The sequence below is a fragment of the Engystomops pustulosus genome, chromosome 8, assembly GCF_040894005.1.
Source record: "Engystomops pustulosus chromosome 8, aEngPut4.maternal, whole genome shotgun sequence".
Classification (NCBI taxonomy): domain Eukaryota; kingdom Metazoa; phylum Chordata; class Amphibia; order Anura; family Leptodactylidae; genus Engystomops; species Engystomops pustulosus.
Genome location: NC_092418.1, coordinates 9545847 through 9567225, shown reverse-complemented (window position 1 = coordinate 9567225; position 21379 = coordinate 9545847). Strand labels below are relative to the sequence as shown.

The 21379-nt window shown below is 48.9% G+C and overlaps 1 protein-coding gene across 1 annotated transcript in view; it reads right to left on the bottom strand.

Moving 5' to 3' along the window:
* Positions 1 to 391: 391 nt before the first annotated feature.
* The window catches only part of LOC140075746 (uncharacterized), a 52773-nt gene continuing 31785 nt past the window's right edge, over positions 392 to 21379 (bottom strand). Inside the window, exons 15-21 of the mRNA XM_072122023.1 lie at positions 7078 to 7149; positions 6605 to 6927; positions 6169 to 6225; positions 5001 to 5300; positions 4358 to 4705; positions 2439 to 2753; positions 392 to 1704 (exon numbers count right to left, since the gene is read on the bottom strand). Of these exons, the coding sequence (XP_071978124.1) occupies positions 1337 to 1704; positions 2439 to 2753; positions 4358 to 4705; positions 5001 to 5300; positions 6169 to 6225; positions 6605 to 6927; positions 7078 to 7149 (1783 nt within the window). The 3' untranslated portion in view covers positions 392 to 1336. The remainder of the gene's footprint in view (positions 1705 to 2438; positions 2754 to 4357; positions 4706 to 5000; positions 5301 to 6168; positions 6226 to 6604; positions 6928 to 7077; positions 7150 to 21379) is intronic.

The window sequence follows — 21379 nt, the reverse complement described above, 5'->3', positions numbered from 1 at the left end:
GGGGGCTGCAGCCATTCCAATACCTATATATAGCACCGCCGCCGCCATGTATCTGTGTGCGGGGGAAGGTCCAGCCATAAATATGTAACTACAGGAAGAAGTCACCATATGGAGAAGCTAAACACTGTCACATATATAAACATCCCAGGAGCGCACACGTACAGTCACAGATATGCAATAGTCTATTATCCATGCACACAACCATGATCTGGAAATACAGCCAGATCACGGCCCCCGTAGAGGTCTATTACCCCCGGTCATAGTGCATAGGCCCCTTCAGACACAGACACTAGGGAGCTCAGAAATGACCATGGTGTCTCCTGCAGATAGAAATATGTGATTGTATCTATTCTCGCTGCACTTTGTTATTGTGCCAAATTAATGACAAATATTGAACAATAAAACATTGTATTTATTCTCTAGTGAAAAAAGATAAAACCGGTGCAGCCGCCTCGCACTCACACAATAACAACTGAAAAAACAATGTAGAAAACATATCATCATTGTGACATAGTGTGAAAATTGATATACAGGCAGTCCCCAGGTTTGGAGGTTTGTTCTTAAGTTGAGTTTGTATGTAAGTCGGAAGTGTATACTTTATACTTGTAACCACAGACAAATTTTTTTTGGTCTCTGTGACAATTGGATTCTAAAAATGTTGGATTGTCATAAGAATCAGGATTAACCATAAATCTTAATTACAGACACCTGTGATAACTGTTATAGCTGATTATTGTAGCCTAGGACTAAAGTACAGTAACTTACCAATATCCAGAGGTCCGTCTGTAACTAGGGGTCGTATGTAAGTCAAGTGTTCTACCTGTACCGGTAACTTTTGATTATCGATCACATTTCTATGAGGAGATTTATAAGAGGAAATAAAATCCCAAGATATACAATCAATTGTCCTTATATTCACAAAAAGTTGTAAAACTCGTAGCGTGCCGCTCATGTTGTGTAGCAGCTGATGCTTGTTGTTCCCACAGATGATGAGTGCGCCCCGGGGGCAGTTATTATGGGGGTGGTTTTTCTCTCTTGCACCTGAATTTATGAAGTATCAGTGCCACAATATTGGTGTTTTCCGACTCTCTCGACTTGTTCTATTTTCTGGTGCAAATTTTTGGCACCACATGTGACTCCAGTCGTTTCTGCTGCTTCTAATTTTAGGACACGTTTTTGGCGCATGTTTTGGCGCAGCTAAAAGCAGGTCTAGGGATTTCTAAATCTTTCAGTCCATGCGCCAATTCATTAACCCCTTCCGCCATAAACTCACATCCCACTGAAAAATAGAGCACGGTCCCAGCTCCACCCTGCGCACCGGCCTGTATTTGCACCCTTAACGTGTTTCCTCTTCCCCAGGGTGTAGTATGTGTACGGGTCCGGTGCTTCTCTCTATGGGGTGCTCCAGGCTCGGGTGCTCCACCCTACAGATCAGTTCCATCCCTTGGTCCTTGTTCACATCAGGAGTAAAGTACAATACTGCTGTGCAGCCAAACGTCTTGTTTTTTCTGTTGTGAGGTTCAACCTCTGCAGCCGCGTCCTCCAAGTCCTGCAGCGCGGACACAAGACCCTCCTGCTTCTTATACCAAGAAACTGTCAGGGAATGGGGGAAATATCCTCTGATACAGCAAAATATTCTGGTCCTTACTTTGTCTTCCAATCTGAAGACCAATATTTCATCCAGACGTGGGATCCAGGGCAGATCTGCGAGGAGAAACAGCGGTTACACCCGATACCCAAAATCTATTCCTCTCTATATAGAATGTGATGTATTGTATGAGAGGTTTTATCATCTTTATAGATATTCTGTATCTCAGGACTCATATTGTCTCTCTGGTTTCTGTATTCACAATCCACAATGAGATTGTATGTGGAGGTAGAGGATGGATAGACGGACAGCCCCAGCAGATGGATCTAAGGGGAATACACTCAGAAATGTAGCACAAAGCGGTTTGTTTCTTCAGGAGGGAAAGATGTAAATGTTACAGCTCAACTGCACGACCACAACCCCCATGTACAAGGATCGTGTCACTATACCAAGCCGCCTATATAATCATCCATATAATACTGGTACCCATCACCAAGACATGAACCTTAAAGAAAATATACCTTGAAAAACCAGGGACATTACTCATAGGTCCAGGTGCTGTGACTGTGGTAATCTTCTTGTATTTAATATCTATGGCCTCATCCCTTCTAAAATCAACTTTCATAATTATGCTAATGAGTCAGGAGGGCTTTGGGGGTGTTACCAGAGCCCCTGGTGCTGCAGCTTCCCATTCAGGAGCACTTTGCCCCTCCCACTGTGAAATGACATCAGGTAGAGGGAGGAGGCAGCGCTGGGGGAGCAGGGGGAGGAGGAGTTAGTGTAACAGACTTTTAGGCTACAGCACATGCTCCGTGTGGTGCACACAATGAGAGAAATCTTCTATTCTCACCTCTCACAGACAATGCCCTGGTCTCGGGTCCGTCCATGGACTCGTGCTCCCAGGTTACATAAAGTTTATACTGAGGATCTGTGAAGCCGTATCCCAGGATGCAGCAGTCGCTGGTGACGTCATACAACAAATCTTCTCGTAGTGTGACTGTCTCGCTGTGTTTCGTCGCCTGCTTCACTCCTTTCCTGTGTTCTGCCTCCCCCCGATGCCATTTCACCTTGATTTCTTTGGGGTAAAACTTTGTAAGATGCAACGAAAACTGAACCAACATGTCACCCGCCAGGGCTTTCTCTATCGCCTCCAGATGAGGGGTCGCTGCAGAGATGAGAAAAGAAAATTAAATAGTTAAAAAAGGCAAAATAAATCAGTTTAATAAACCTCAGTATCTCCTGATCTCTCTGTAAGGAAGGTTCTCGCTATAGGTCTCCCTGTATACGTGGGGCCCGTGTATCATTGTATTTCTGCTCCTTGTGTGTTTGTATGTATCTAAGGACACATTCACACAACCACAATGGGGGGTCGTGATGTGGCTACACAGTTTGCGCCAGTTCACAACCCCAATTGAGGTCCATGGCACCCAGTCATGGTGCCGTGCAGCCGCGCCACATACTATAGCACATGTTCTATATTTGAGCAGATTGAGGCTGCTAGTCTTTCAATGGAGAGGGGAGGGGTGGGGAGCGCTCACTTCTCCACCCGGCCCTGCGATCACCCGGGATCTGGTCTGAGCGATAACACGGCCGTGTGAATGTAGCCTCAGGGTGGTGGCACACGTGGCGTTTGAACCCGTTTTTAAGCTGTCCGATAAAAAAGGCATCAATTTTTTGACAGTTTTTGTGGTTTTCCAATTATCTTAATTAAGATAATTGGAAAAATTGTGTCTGAGACACATAAGAACATGTGTTTTTTTGTTTAGTGATGTGAGTTTGTGCATTTTTTTTTCAATTTTTTGCAACTTTTTAGGCACAGGTTTGAAAGTCAGTTGTACTTTGATTTGCACCTAAAAAGTCTCTAATTTGCTGAAAAGCCGTATGCAAGATAAGATGAGCCTATGTAATGGCACTTGGGACTGGCGTTGGCTGCTGCGTCCCCCGCGGTCTCCTCCCCATGACTGTGCACATGAGGAATGCATTGGTGCATTGGTGAGATATGACTATGGTGCATTGGTGAGATATGACTATGGTGCATTGGTGAGATATGACTATGGTGCATTGGTGAGATATGACTATGGTGCATTGGTGAGATATGACTATGGTGCATTGGGGAGATATGACATTGGTGCATTGGTGAGATATGACTATGGTGCATTGGTGAGATATGACTATGGTGCATTGGTGAGATATGACTATGGTGCATTGGGGAGATATGACATTGGTGCATTGGTGAGATATGACTATGGTGCATTGGTGAGATATGACTATGGTGCATTGGTGAGATATGACTATAGTGCATTTGTGAGATATGACTATAGTGCATTTGTGAGATACGACTATGGTGCATTGGTGAGATATGACTATGGTGCATTGGTGCATTTGTGAGATATGACTATGGTGCATTGGTGCATTTGTGAGATACGACTATAGTGCATTTGTGAGATATGACTATGGTGCATTGGTGCATTTGTGAGATATGACCCTGATATTATGTGTTATTTTATACTGTCTTACTGCATATACTTTATATGTTTTTATCTATATATCTATCCTATTGGAGGGATAGAATTATGGGCTATTATAGGCCTAATGCTGAGGTCTTATGGATTTGCCCTTATTTCTGCATGAGACACACGCACCAGAAAACATAATACTTGGCATGGGCGCAAAAAGATTGATTACAGCCCCTATCACAGCAGTGTATGCACATCACAGACACCAGACTGTCTGATCCTCCCTACATATCAGCGTCTCGCAGATCCTCACCCATCAGTCTCATGGCTCCTGTACTCTTCTTCATGGCCCGTTCCAGTGATGGATGTTCCACTTGACAAATGTATTCCGCCCCCTGGTGGCTCCTCAGCGTCGGTGTCGTCAGCAGTTTTGCGGTGCAGCTGTACGTGTTGTCTGGACTTCTGCTTGACCTGATTTTTGGAATTGAAACATCATCGGATTCTTCACACGTCTCAAGATCCTTCTTATTTTTCCGGAACCATTTCACTGTGATTGTGTCCGGGTAATATCCCGATATGTGACACTGTATCACAGCGGGGGTATCATGGAATAAACATGGGGGGGTCTGTACATCACCCAACACCGGCCTCCACAGATAACCTGCCACAGAGAGACATTACATGAGGATATATATAAAGATATAGGGGTTATTTAAAAAAAAGTCCCAAAGTAGTAACATTGAGGCTAAAAAGTCTCACAGGTCTATATCCACCTCTTCATTAATCTGGCGTAAACATAGAACTACTGCTAGTGTAACACCGTGCAAAGAGTCATGACTTGAGACCCCATTCTCCTGCTGGTCTATATGCTGAGACTTTTTATGCATTTTTGGGACTTTTTAAAAAAAAAATCCCAGACAAAAAATAGACCATAGTCAAAGGTTTCATCTTCTGACCTTCATCACTGATGGAGAACGTCTGCTGCCCCTTGGTATTTGTATATTCATGTTCCCATCGGACATGGATTGTGGATTCCGGACATCGCAGGGAATCCTGGGAAATTCTGACTTCACTGCACACGGAGAATGATGTGTGATCAGAAGTTTCCTTGTAGAGTTCTTGGGATAATAAAACCTCTGCTGACTTACGGCTTCTGCACTCCCATTCAATATGGAGATATCCAGGATAAAACGTCTCTAGTGTGACAGAGCAGGTCATCTCCCCCGAGTCACTCAGGCTTAGGGTCATCGGTCTGCCTGAAATATATACAGGATCCATATAAGCATATACATACCTAATAGTGGCACCACCCTATAGCTCCTTCATGACTACAAGGCTTTCTGCCCTTAGAGGGGTTTTCCCACTAATAAGTTAGGTCATATCCAAAGGATAGGGACTAACTTGCTGATGGGTGGGGGTCTCAGTGATGAGACCCCCACAAATCACGAGAACTAGGGGTCCGATAGGGTCCCAGGTACCTCAGTCACTCCTGGAGATTAATGGAGCAGACGGCTGCGCATGACCGTTCCATTAATCTCTATGGAGGTCACGGAAATTGCAGAGCACCGCGCTCACCGATCTTGGCATGTCTCTGTCCTCGCACATGTCTCTATCTCTGTACTCACGCGCCTCACTGTCTCTGGCCTCCCGCGCCTCACTGTCTCTGGCCTTGCGCATGTCTCTATCTCTGTCCTCTGTCCTCATTCTAAAATATTGAGACCTGACCTTTATCCTCCCCTGTACACACAAAGGCCCGTGTATAATGCTCGGTGCAACACATTCACTAAGATCATGCACCGGAAATCATGAATTCCTTGCACTGGCCCCACAGAGTTCACCAACTTTTTTGTGGCGCACCTTTAACATTGGGCGTGCATAGACTTAGCATGATAAATCTGGCACACGGTCCAACTGATCACCGGAGCGCCTCCTGATTTGTGTCGCATGGAGACTAGTGCAGCTGCACCACAAAACGGGCGCAAATATCAAAGAATGTGCAAAGTCCGTCAGAAAACTGGCACAGAGCCCTTGGTAAATGTGCCCCAAGATCTTATCAGTTCTGTATTGGGAAAGTTAGTCCTGAGATGGAGCAGAGAATGAGGACACAACGTCCTTCATCATTACCTTTAGGAGACAAACATCTTGATTCCTCCACTTGGTTTAGTCTTATAAATCTTTCCACTGAAAATAGAGGTAAAGGGTCACATGATCTAAATTGTCAAAAAATAAGTCAATAATTCTTAAAACATAATGAATAAAGGAATGTTTTGTCTGTGGTTACAATGATGTCACCTCCTGTTACCTTCCCCTCTCTGACCAGAAGATTAGAAGCGCATGGAGATACCAGGTGATGGATCCATCCCGGAGCCAGATAGAAGAACACATCCATTACCGCTACTACGTTTTATCAAAAAAGATATTTTTTTGCATTTAAATTATGTAATTATTTATTTAATCAGTTTAATGTTGGGGGGATCCCCCTTTTAGTAAATCTACTAAGGATTCTAGTCCTCCCATAGTAACCAGACATTTCGCGTTAGTACTTGTAAGACGCCGTTACCTTTCTGCAAGTCTTCCTGAAGCTCCTCCGCCACTTTCCTCTCATTGATCTTGTCCAGCACTGCCAGGGTCACTTCCACCCCATAGACATCCTTGTAGTGTTCCCTTATAAGGTCAGCCACGTCTCCCCAGTCCTTGTCCTCCAGTTTGCCCCTTGGGATCCTCCTATAATTCTCCTTCACCTCAGTTTCGTGTAACTGCTTTCGGAACTTCTTGAATCCCGTCTTCTCCAGATTCTCTAGAGCGTAGACCAGGGCGTCCCTCACCGTCAGCCCCATCTCTTCCTGACACACGATGAGCCCCTTTATGATGTTACCTTCATAGCATCACGATATACAATGTAACGAGTGACCCCTATTGTAAAACACAATGGAAATCTCTATAGTGATACAGTAACACAAGGAGACACGATGATGGACGTGATGTGAAGGGATAATGAACCACATTGCAGATAGCATGAATAATGTTTCTTACCTTATGACTACAGAGGACGCCACTAGTTGTTTTATTATTTCTTCCTGCATAACAGGGGTTAAACTTTCTGAGCTTTAGGACAGATAAAGATCTAGGACCAGGCTGTCCACCCTTCCCTCTTACTGAGAAGGCCCCAGAATATCTCAGAGTTTTCTTCCTTTCAGTCTAAGAGCTTTGTCCGTCTGTAGAAACTAGTGATAAAGTTTAAGGTGACATTTCTATATTTCTCTGATGTTCCCGGGGAAAGTGCAGAGTCAGCATATAGTAAATAATTCACCAATCTGTCACATACATCACAGATAACAGGATAATTCAGCACTCAGTGACTTACATTGGGTTTCTCCTTCCTGATCTTGGCCCCTTCAAAATAACATTCCCCCCGCCCATCCGGGAGGAAGGGCAGAAGTCAGGACGCGAGTGTCGTAGGGTGCGCTGTGCAGATACTGTAAACTTATTGTACAAATATGCAGAGCAGATCCACGTTATTCTATGTTGTCAGCTTCCCTTTATATCTATAGATGGAGGTCACAGACATTTCTGTTCTATTCTTTTCGATTCGAATTTTCAAAAACCCATGCAATTCCTTAAGAGATAATGGGGGTCATTTACTTACCCGGTCCTGTCGCGATCCAGCGACGCGTTCTCTGTCGAGGATTCGGGTCTTCCGGTCATGCGCCCGATGTCCACCAGGTGTCGCTGCGTCCACCCGAGTTCACCAACCTATTCCCGGTGCATGTGAGTGATTGATTTTGCGACACAATTAGTATTTTAAATTCCGCAGTTTCTCCGAATCCGTCGGGTTTTCCGACGGCCACGCCCCCCCGATTTCTGCCGCGTGAAAGCCGGCGACAATGCGGCAAAATCCGATCGCGTGCGCCAAAATCCCGGCGGAATTCGGCGCAAAGCGGAAAAAAATTGGGAAACCCAACGAAAGTGCGGCCGTGGAGCCCCAATGTCTGACTTGCTTCCACGTTGTGGCTTTTATTATGGAAAGGTGCCAGTTTTTTCATAAAATTTAGTGCATTTTTTTAAGTTAGAAAATGAAATGCAGTAAACAAGTGTAGATTTCCTCCAAACCTGCCCAAATTACAGCTAAGATTACGGGCTGAACAAGTGACAATACCAGAGCCCGTGCTCGGCAACGCTGTAGGCCTAAGAAGCAACGATGCTGGAATTGGAAGCATGTGCGGGGTAAGTATGTCATTTTCTCCCATACTGTTACCCCAAATCCCATGTGTTTTTCTGAATTGCTAGAAAACCCCTTAAATTTGGAGACCTCAATATCTAGACCATGATCACTACTAGAACCATTCTTCTGGTTGTGTGAAAACCATGAGTAAAGAAAATAAGAAATTCCTTACAATTAGGTGTAAAAAACTATTCACACAGCACATATCTTCTTCATATATGATGCTGCATGGTATAATAGTGAATAAGCTTCATTGAACAAATAACATGTGCACATAGTGACAGAGGAAAAACTGATTCAACTAAGACCCTCCACACCAACAAACAATTGTTTCTAGTCCCTCCAGATCATGAATAACAATACAATACTATATCTGATCACATGAAAGCAGCCTCTGTGGAGGATGGGGAGAAGTATATGTCCTTGAAGATTGCTGTGATGACGTGATCAAATATATGCATGGGGTGCAGTTTGCAAATGTTAGGAAAGAGGCAAAAGGACCTCAGATGATGTCACCCTGGTCACATGACATTATTTGCTGATGCTGAAAGACATAAGTAGCTGCTCGATTGAGCCTGAGGAGGCCACACCTCCTGACTCCTGCTAAATTTGGCTGCATGTAAAGCAAGGTTATAAAGTTGATTCATGAGGATGAAACAATTTTCAGCAATTTTCAGCTAAAAGAAGTGGGTCAAGTTTGTGAATATGGCTCTATGGGAATCTGTCACTGTGTGAGGCTCATTTATTTAGGGTTGCACTGCTCAATTTTGTCAGACTTTTTGGGGGATTACATGGTTTGCACAGGTATTTAACAGGTGTCTGGGCTAGTATTGTGTTGCAAGTGATCCTATTTGGCGTCGCTGTGCTGGCTTTCACGGGACATAACTTTCAAATTGTGTTGCAAGCCCAAGCACTTACATGCGCCACTAAAAAGATGGTGAATTCTGTCGGACCTGAGCGGGGAAGCGACACATCGGGCGCACGATCTTAGTGACCCCCCACACAGTGCATTATAAACGGACAATGCACTTACATGCACCAGGAAGAAGAAGGTGAACTCCAGGGACCTGAGCGGGGAAGTGACACATGCAGGATATCGGGGGCACAATCTTAGTGACTCCCTGCACAGCGCATTATACACGGACAATGCACTTACATGCACCAGGAAGAAGAAGGTGAACTCCAGGGACCTGAGCGGGAAAGCGACACATGCAGTATATCGGGTGCACGATCTTAGTGACTCCCCGCACAGCGCATTATAAACGGACAATGCACTTACATGCACCAGGAAGAAGAAGGTGAACTCTGGGGACCTGAGCGGGGAAGCGACACATGCAGGATATCGGGTGCACGATCTTAGTGACCCCCCACACAGTGCATTATACACCGACAATGCACTTACATGCACCAGGAAGAAGAAGGTGAACTCCGGGGACCTGAGCAGGCAAGCGACACATGCAGGATATCGGGCGCACAGTCTTAGTGACTCCCCGCACAGCGCATTATACACGGACAATGCACTTACATGCACCAGGAAGAAGAAGGTGAACTCCGGGGACCTGAGCGGGGAAGCGACACATGCAGGATATCGGGCGCAGGATCTTAGTGACTCCCCGCACAGCGCATTATACACGGACAATGCACTTACATGCACCAGGAAGAAGAAGGTGAACTCCGGGGACCTGAGCAGGGAAGCGACACATGCAGGATATCGGGTGCACGATCTTAGTGACTCCCCGCACAGCGCATTATACACGGACAATGCACTTACATGCACCAGGAAGAAGAAGGTGAACTCCGGGGACCTGAGTGGGAAAGTGACACATGCAGGATATCGGACGCACGATCTTAGTGACTCCCCGCACAGCACATTATACACGGACAATGCACTTACATGCACCAGGAAGAAGAAGGTGAACTCCGGGGACCTGAGTGGGAAAGTGACACATGCAGGATATCAGGTGCAGGATCTTAGTGACTCCCCGCACAGCACATTATACATGGACAATGCACTTACATGCACCGGGAAGAAGAAGGTGAACTCTGGGGACCTGAGCGGGGAAGCGACACATGCAGGATATCGGGCGCACAATCTTAGTGACTCCCTGCACAGCGCATTATACACGGACAATGCACTTACATGCACCAGGAAGAAGAAGGTGAACTCTGGGGACCTGAGCGGGGAAGCGACACATGCAGGATATCGGGTGCACGATCTTAGTGACTCCCCGCACAGCGCTTTCTCTAAGGCTGTGAGGCACAAAGATCTGCCAGGGTTAGATGGGAGAGGCAGATATAAATAGCCTCATGGGAAATGACCAGCGTCAATCAATGACGCGCTGACCCTTTAAATTTCTTAGAAGTGCCGCGCGCGCCCTAAGGCACAGGTCCACGTGCTCACGGAGCGAGGCCCGGGACTCGGAGCGGGGAGAGGTGAGACACGCTGGCGCGGTGCCTGCGGGGAGCGAGAGGCACGGGTGAGCCCGCGACCCACATGACACCTGTACAGTGCATTATACATGGACAATGCACTTATATGCACCAGGAAGAAGAAGGTGAACTCCGGGGACCTGAGCGGGGAAGCGACACATGCAGGATATCGGGCGCATGATCTTAGAGACTCCCCGCACAGCGCATTATACACGGACAATGCACTTACATGCACCAGGAAGAAGAAGGTGAACTCCTGGGACCTGAGCGGGGAAGCGACACATGCAGGATCTGGGGCGCATGATCTTAGAGACTCCCCGCACAGCACATTATACACAGACAATGCACTTACATGCACCAGGAAGAAGAAGGTGAACTCCAGGGACCTGAGCGGAGAAGCGACACATGCAGGATCTGGGAAGCATGATCTTAGAGACTCCCCGCACAGCGCATTATACACGGACAATGCATTTACATGCACCAGGAAGAAGAAGGTGAACTCCGGGGACCTGAGCGGGGAAGTGACACATGCAGGATATCGGGCGCAGGATCTTAGTGACTCCCTGCACATCGCATTATACACGGACAATGCACTTACATGCACCAGGAAGAAGAAGGTGAACTCCGGGGACCTGAGCGGGGAAGCGACACATGCAGGATATCGGGCGCAGGATCTTAGTGACTCCCCGCACAGCACATTATACACGGACAATGCACTTACATGCACCGGGAAGAAGAAGGTGAACTCCGGGGACCTGAGCGGGGAAGTGACACATGCAGAATATCGGGCGCAGGATCTTAGTGACTCCCCGCACAGCGCATCATACACGGACAATGCACTTACATGCACCAGGAAGAAGAAGGTGAACTCCGGGGACCTGAGCGGGGAAGTGACACATGCAGGATATCGGGCGCACGATCTTAGTGACTCCCCGCACAGCACATTATACACGGACAATGCACTTACATGCACCAGGAAGAAGAAGGTGAACTCCAGGGACCTGAGTGGGGAAGCGACACATGCAGGATATCGGGCGCAGGATCTTAGTGACTCCCCGCACAGCGCATTATACACGGACAATGCACTTACATGCACCAGGAAGAAGAAGGTGAACTCCAGGGACCTGAGCGGGGAAGCGACACATGCAGGATATCGGGTGCAGGATCTTAGTGACTCCCCGCACAGCGCATTATACACGGACAATGCACTTACATGCACCAGGAAGAAAGAGGTGAACTCCGGGGACCTGAGCGGGGAAGCGACATATGCAGGATATCGGGGCGCAGTATCTTAGTGACTCCCCCACAGCGCATTATACACGGACAATGCACTTACATGCACCAGGAAGAAGAAGGTGAACTCCAGGGACCTGAGCGGGGAAGCGACACATGCAGTATATCGGGTGCACGATCTTAGTGACTCCCCGCACAGCGCATTATAAACGGACAATGCACTTACATGCACCAGGAAGAAGAAGGTGAACTCCGGGGACCTGAGCGGGGAAGTGACACATGCAGGATATCGGGCGCACGATCTTAGTGACCCCCCACACAGTGCAATATAAACGGACAATGCACTTACATGCACCAGGAAGAAGAAGGTGAACTCCAGGGACCTGAGCGGGGAAGTGACACATGCAGGATATCGGGGGCACAATCTTAGTGACTCCCCGCACAGCGCATTATACACGGACAATGCACTTACATGCACCAGGAAGAAGAAGGTGAACTCCAGGGACCTGAGCGGGGAAGCGACACATGCAGTATATCGGGTGCACGATCTTAGTGACTCCCCGCACAGCGCATTATAAACGGACAATGCACTTACATGCACCAGGAAGAAGAAGGTGAACTCTGGGGACCTGAGCGGGGAAGCGACACATGCAGGATATCGGGTGCACAATCTTAGTGACCCCCCACACAGTGCATTATACACCGAAAATGCACTTACATGCACCAGGAAGAAGAAGGTGAACTCCGGGGACCAGAGCAGGCAAGCGACACATGCAGGATATCGGGCGCACAGTCTTAGTGACTCCCCGCACAGCGCATTATACACGGACAATGCACTTACATGCACCAGGAAGAAGAAGGTGAACTCCGGGGACCTGAGCGGGGAAGCGACACATGCAGGATATCGGGTGCACGATCTTAGTGACTCCCCGCACAGCGCATTATACACGGACAATGCACTTACATGCACCAGGAAGAAGAAGGTGAACTCCGGGGACCTGAGTGGGAAAGTGACACATGCAGGATATCGGACGCACGATCTTAGTGACTCCCCGCACAGCGCATTATACATGGACAATGCACTTACATGCACCAGGAAGAAGAAGGTGAACTCCGGGGACCTGAGTGGGAAAGTGACACATGCAGGATATCGGGCGCACAATCTTAGTGACTCCCTGCACAGCGCATTATACACGGACAATGCACTTACATGCACCAGGAAGAAGAAGGTGAACTCTGGGGACCTGAGCGGGGAAGCGACACATGCAGGATATCGGGTGCACGATCTTAGTGACTCCCCGCACAGCGCTTTCTCTAAGGCTGTGAGGCACAAAGATCTGCCAGGGTTAGATGGGAGAGGCAGATATAAATAGCCTCATGGGAAATGACCAGCGTCAATCAATGACGCGCTGACCCTTTAAATTTCTTAGAAGTGCCGCGCGCGCCCTAAGGCACAGGTCCACGTGCTCACGGAGCGAGGCCGGGACTCGGAGCGGGGAGAGGTGAGACACGCTGGCGCGGTGCCTGCGGGGAGCGAGAGGCACGGGTGAGCCCGCGACCCACATGACACCTGTACAGTGCATTATACATGGACAATGCACTTATATGCACCAGGAAGAAGAAGGTGAACTCCGGGGACCTGAGCGGGGAAGCGACACATGCAGGATATCGGGCGCATGATCTTAGAGACTCCCCGCACAGCGCATTATACACGGACAATGCACTTACATGCACCAGGAAGAAGAAGGTGAACTCCTGGGACCTGAGCGGGGAAGCGACACATGCAGGATCTGGGGCGCATGATCTTAGAGACTCCCCGCACAGCACATTATACACAGACAATGCACTTACATGCACCAGGAAGAAGAAGGTGAACTCCAGGGACCTGAGCGGAGAAGCGACACATGCAGGATCTGGGAAGCATGATCTTAGAGACTCCCCGCACAGCGCATTATACACGGACAATGCACTTACATGCACCAGGAAGAAGAAGGTGAACTCCGGGGACCTGAGCGGGGAAGTGACACATGCAGGATATCGGGCGCAGGATCTTAGTGACTCCCTGCACATCGCATTATACACGGACAATGCACTTACATGCACCAGGAAGAAGAAGGTGAACTCCGGGGACCTGAGCGGGGAAGCGACACATGCAGGATATCGGGCGCAGGATCTTAGTGACTCCCCGCACAGCACATTATACACGGACAATGCACTTACATGCACCGGGAAGAAGAAGGTGAACTCCGGGGACCTGAGCGGGGAAGTGACACATGCAGAATATCGGGCGCAGGATCTTAGTGACTCCCCGCACAGCGCATCATACACGGACAATGCACTTACATGCACCAGGAAGAAGAAGGTGAACTCCGGGGACCTGAGCGGGGAAGTGACACATGCAGGATATCGGGCGCACGATCTTAGTGACTCCCCGCACAGCACATTATACACGGACAATGCACTTACATGCACCAGGAAGAAGAAGGTGAACTCCAGGGACCTGAGTGGGGAAGCGACACATGCAGGATATCGGGCGCAGGATCTTAGTGACTCCCCGCACAGCGCATTATACACGGACAATGCACTTACATGCACCAGGAAGAAGAAGGTGAACTCCAGGGACCTGAGCGGGGAAGCGACACATGCAGGATATCGGGTGCAGGATCTTAGTGACTCCCCGCACAGCGCATTATACACGGACAATGCACTTACATGCACCAGGAAGAAGGAGGTGAACTCCGGGGACCTGAGCGGGGAAGCGACATATGCAGGATATCGGGGCGCAGTATCTTAGTGACTCCCCCACAGCGCATTATACACGGACAATGCACTTACATGCACCAGGAAGAAGAAGGTGAACTCCAGGGACCTGAGCGGGGGAAGCGACACATGCAGGATATCGGGCGCAGGATCTTAGTGACTCCCCGCACAGCGCATTATACACGGACAATGCACTTACATGCACCAGGAAGAAGAAGGTGAACTCCGGGGACCTGAGCGGAGAAGCGACACATGCAGTATATCGGGTGCACGATCTTAGTGACTCCCCGCACAGCGCATTATACACGGACAATGCACTTACATGCACCAGGAAGAAGGTGAACTCCAGGGACCTGAGCGGGGAAGCGACACATGCAGGATATTGGGTGCAGGATCTTAGTGACTCCCTGCGCAGCGCATTATACACGGACAATGCACTTACATGGACCAGGAAGAAGAAGGTGAACTCCCGGGACCTGAGTGGGGAAGTGACACATGCAGGATATCGGGCGCACGATCTTAGTGACTCCCTGCACAGCGCATTATACACGGACAATGCACTTACATGCACCAGGAAGAAGAAGGTGAACTCCGGGGACCTGAGCGGGGAAGTGACACATGCAGGATATCGGGCGCACGATCTTAGTGACTCCCCGCACAGCGCATTATACACGGACAATGCACTTACATGCACCAGGAAGAAGAAGGTGAACTCCGGGGACCTGAGCGGGGAAGTGACACATGCAGGATATCGGGCGCACGATCTTAGTGACTCCCCGCACAGCGCATTATACACGGACAATGCACTTACATGCACCAGGAAGAAGAAGGTGAACTCCGGGTACCTGAGCAGGGAAGCGACACATGCAGGATATCGGGCGCAGGATATTAGTGACTCCCCGCACAGCGCATTATACACGGACAATGCACTTTCTGAGAAATCCGCAGGACGGGTAAATAAATGAACCCCAATGACTGCGCTCCTAATACACAAGCTATTACCCCTATATATAGCGCTAGAGTAGAGTTCAGGTATAATAAGCAGTGTATCTATCTGTAACACTATGAGAAGGGGGGGGGGGTGACAGTAGACTCTAACAAATAACCTTATGTGTGACACTACAGACTTCCTGACACATACAGTTGTATACACACACTATACAGGACTGGGGTGCGGTGGCTGCTATATGTATAGATTAGTACAGGGAACGTTGCACCCTCTGACTGCCGCCTCCCCTCTATATTCTCCTCCCCCATAGCTAAATGGCAAGAAACTCTCACCGCCCCAGAATTACCCTAGGTGGAGGCTGCCCCGGTACTAGAATACTGACCTGAGTGACACAGAACCAGAGGAAGGTTCTGATACCGTCCAGACCAGTGTGTCTGTATAATCCTCTCCGTTACGGGAACAGACTGACATTTCATGGAATCTGAATTCCAAACATCCTGGTAGAGCACTTTCACTTTCACTTTGTAGGGATTAACTCTTTCCCTTACAAGTCTCTTCTCTTCTCTGTCCATCATCTGAAAATAAGAGTGCACGCTCCTGCAGTAAATAAATAAAATTCTAAGTTTTATTGGAATCTACCCTGATTCCCCTAAAATAACACCTAGTACAATTTTGCTCCGGCTTAGAAATATAAGGCCTCCCCTGAAACTAAGACCTAGCGGCCGTCATTGCAGCAGCTCTCCCCGTGCCATACATTAGTATTAGGAAATCTTTTAGATGCTGCAGAAGGTTGTGACATGGGGAAGAATTCATGGAAGTAAATCACTGACTGTTGTGCTACAAATGTGACCCCAGCAGCTTCCAGGATAAGAAGGGTCATCTATGGAATGTGCTTTTACTAAACCTGAGAGACTGGGGCCAATGATTCTAATAGAAATGGAGTCACAAGAAATACAGCAGGAAATTCAGAGTTTGGAGAGTTATAAGGAGGTTAGAGAAGTTGATTTTTTGTTCAACGATAAATGTAAATTCTTGATCATGGAAAAATAAGACATCCCCTGAGAATAAGACCTGGTGCCTCTTTAGGAGCAAAAATTAATATAAGACACTGGGGCTCATTTACTAAGGGTCCGAATTGCGTTTTTCCGCTGGGTTTCCCGAATTTTGGCGATGTGCGCCGAATTGCCCCGGGATTTTGGCGCACGCGATCGGATTGTGGCGCATCAACGCCGGCTTTCACGTGGCGGATTCGGAAACAGCGGAATTTAAAAAAAAATGTGTTGCAAAAATAGCACTTACATACACTGGGATGAAGGAGGTGAATTTCGGCGGACTTCAGCGCAGCAGCGACACCTAGTGGATATCGGGTGCACGACCTTAGTGAATCCCGGCAGAACCCGAATCAGCGTCAGAGAACGCGCCGCTGGATCGCGACTGGACCGGGTAAGTATATCTGCCCCACTGTCTTATTTTCGGGGAAACAGGTTATTAAATTGCTCCTGCATGACACCTGCCTAGGTGATTTCACATTCTGTTGCGTTTAGTCTCAGCATCCACAAAAATAACTGAAAGTTTAACATTGACATAAAAGCATAGCTGGTTTCTCATCAGTGAGGTAGCTCAGCACTGGCTATATACTGGGCTGAAAGCACTAGCTATATATTGGGAGGGCAGGTACTGGCTGTATACAAGTGGTCAATCACTGGTTATATACAAGGGGGCTGCTGGCTATACACTAGGGGCAGGCACTGGCTATATACACGGGGGCTGCTGGCTATACACAAGGGGGCAGGAACTGGTTATATACTAGGGGGCTGCTGGATATACACAAGGGAGCAGGCACTGGTTATATACTAGGGGCAGGGGGCTGGCTATATACTAGGGGGCAGGCACTGGCTATATACACGGGGGCTGCTGGCTATACACAAGGGGGCAGGCACTGGCTATATACACGGGGGCTGCTGGCTATACACAAGGGGGCAGGCACTGGCTATATACACGGGGGCTGCTGGCTATACACAAGGGGGCAGGCACTTGTTATATACTAGGGGCCTGCTGGCTATACACAAGGGGGCAGGCACTGGCTATATACACGGGGCTGCTGGCTATACACAAGGGAGCAGGCACTGGTTATATACTAGGGGGCTGCTGGCTATACACAAGGGAGCAGGCACTGGTTATATACTAGGGGCAGGGGCTGGTTATATACACAGGGGCTGCTGGCTATACACAAGGTGGCAGGCACTGGCTATATACACGGGGGCTGCTGGCTATACACAAGGGGGCAGGCACTGGTTATATACTAGGGGGCTGCTGGCTATACACAAGGGAGCAGGCACTGGTTATATACTAGGGGCAGGGGGCTGGCTATATACTAGAGGGCAGGCACTGGCTATATACACGGGGGCTGCTGGCTATACAGAAGGTGGCAGGCACTGGTTATATACACGGGGGCTGCTGGCTATACACAAGGGGGCAGGCACTGGTTATATACTAGGGGGCTGCTGGCTATACACAAGGGAGCAGGCACTGGTTATATACTAGGGGCAGGGGGCTGGCTATATACTAGGGGGCAGGCACTGGCTATATACACAGGGGCTGCTGGCTATACACAAGGGGGCAGGCACTGGCTATATACACTGGGGCTGCTGGCTATACACAAGGGGACAGGCACTGGTTATATACTAGGGGGCTGCTGGCTATACACAAGGGAGCAGGCACTTGTTATATACTAGGGGCAGGGGCTGGTTATATACACAGGGGCTGCTGGCTATACACAAGGTGGCAGGCACTGGCTATGTACACAAGGGGGCAGGCACTGGTTATATACTAGGAGACTGCTGGCTATACACAAGGGAGCAGGCACTGGTTATATACTAGTGGCAGGGGGCTGGCTATATACTAGAGGGCAGGCACTGGCTATATACACGGGGGCTGCTGGCTATACACAAGGTGGCAGGCACTGGTTATATACACGGGGCTGCTGGCTATACACAAGGGGGCAGGCACTGGCTATATACACGGGGGCTGCTGGCTATACACAAGGGGGCAGGCACTGGTTATATACTAGGAGGCTGCTGGCTATACACAAGGGAGCAGGCACTGGTTATATACTAGGGGCAGGGGGCTGGCTATATACTAGAGGGCAGGCACTGGCTATATACACGGGGGCTGCTGGCTATACACAAGGTGGCAGGCACTGGTTATATACACGGGGGCTGCTGGCTATACACAAGGGGGCAGGCACTGGTTATATACTAGGGGGCTGCTGGCTATACACAAGGGAGCAGGCACTGGTTATATACTAGGGGCAGGGGGCTGGCTATATACTAGGGGGCAGGCACTGGCTATATACACGGGGGCTGCTGGCTATACACAAGGGGGCAGGCACTGGTTATATACTAGGAGGCTGCTGGCTATACACAAGGGGACAGGCACTGGTTATATACTAGGGGGCTGCTGGCTATACACAAGGGGGCAGGCACTGGTTATATACTAGGGGGCAGGCACTGGCTTTATGCAAGGGGGCTGCTGGCTATATACAAGGTGGCAGGCACTGGTTATATATACGGGGGCTGCTGGCTATACACAAGGGGGCAGGCACTGGTTATATACTAGGGGGCTGCTGGCTATACACAAGGGAGCAGGCACTGGTTATATACTAGGGGCAGGGGGCTGGCTATATACTAGGGGGCAGGCACTGGCTATATACACGGGGGCTGCTGGCTATACACAAGGGGGCAGGCACTGGTTATATACTAGGGGGCTGCTGGCTATACACAAGGGAGCAGGCACTGGTTATATACTAGGGGCAGGGGGCTGGCTATATACTAGAGGGCAGGCACTGGCTATATACACGGGGGCTGCTGGCTATACACAAGGTGGCAGGCACTGGTTATATACACGGGGGCTGCTGGCTATACACAAGGGGGCAGGCACTGGTTATATACTAGGGGGCTGCTGGCTATACACAAGGGAGCAGGCACTGGTTATATACTAGGGGCAGGGGGCTGGCTATATACTAGGGGGCAGGCACTGGCTATATACACGGGGGCTGCTGGCTATACACAAGGGGGCAGGCACTGGCTATATACACGGGGGCTGCTGGCTATACACAAGGGGACAGGCACTGGTTATATACTAGGGGGCTGCTGGCTATACACAAGGGAGCAGGCACTTGTTATATACTAGGGGCAGGGGCTGGTTATATACACAGGGGCTGCTGGCTATACACAAGGTGGCAGGCACTGGCTATATACACGGGGGCTGCTGGCTATACACAAGGGGGCAGGCACTGGTTATATACTAGGAGGCTGCTGGCTATACACAAGGGAGCAGGCACTGGTTATATACTAGGGGCAGGGGGCTGGCTATATACTAGAGGGCAGGCACTGGCTATATACACGGGGGCTGCTGGCTATACAGAAGGTGGCAGGCACTGGTTATATACACGGGGGCTGCTGGCTATACACAAGGGGGCAGGCACTGGTTATATACTAGGGGGCTGCTGGCTATACACAAGGGAGCAGGCACTGGTTATATACTAGGGGCAGGGGGCTGGCTATATACTAGGGGGCAGGCACTGGCTATATACACGGGGGCTGCTGGCTATACACAAGGGGCAGGCACTGGTTATATACTAGGAGGCTGCTGGCTATACACAAGGGGACAGGCACTGGTTATATACTAGGGGGCTGCTGGCTATACACAAGGGGGCAGGCACTGGTTATATACTAGGGGGCAGGCACTGGTTATATACAAGAGGACAGGCACTGGTTATGTATTAGGGGCTTCTGGCTATATACAAGGGGGCAGGCACTGGTTATATACAAGGGGGCAGGCACTGGTTATATACAAGAGAACAGGCAGTGGCTATATACAAGGGGGCAGGCACTGGCTATATACAAGGGGGCAGGCACTGGCTATATACAAGGGGGCAGGCACTGGTTATATACTAGGGGCTGCTGGCTATATACAAGGGGGCAGGCACTGGTTATGTATTAGGGGTTTCTGGCTATATACAAGGGGGCAGGCACTGGCTATATACTGGGAGCAGTCTCGAGCTACAATTCTATCTTCTACAAGTTTTGGGGACTGTAGTTTACTCAAAAATGTGCTAATTTTTACTGCAATTGTACAAACATTTGTGTCTTTCATATGTTGGGTATATAGATACATCAGATGCAGCTAACTCTGCACAGCAGGTGAAAAAGTCACACATTTTTGTACAAATATTCAAATTTGTCAAAAAAGTTGCAAAAATAAGAGGAAAAAAGAGGAAAGAACAAAAAAGAATTACCCAAGGTCTGATGCCTTCTATCTTTCTGGGTCCAGGATAATGATTTTTGCCAGAGAAAGGAAATTCCAGAACCTCCATCTGATGATCTTTATAATTTACTTATTATTGTTTTATTCCATCTGGAGAAGACGTGGCACATTGTATATCCTGTGTGGCCTCTAGATGGTCTTGCTATATAGAGAAGACGTGGCACATTGTATATCCTGTGTGGCCTCTAGATGGTCTTACTATATAGAGAAGACGTGGCACATTGTATATCCTGTGTGGCCTCTAGATGGTCTTGCTATATAGAGAAGACGTGGCACATTGTATATCCTGTGTGGCCTCTAGATGGTCTTGCTATATAGAGAAGACGTGGCACATTGCATATCCTGTGTGGCCTCTAGATGGTCTTGCTATATAGAGAAGACGTGGCACATTGTATATCCTGTGTGGCCTCTAG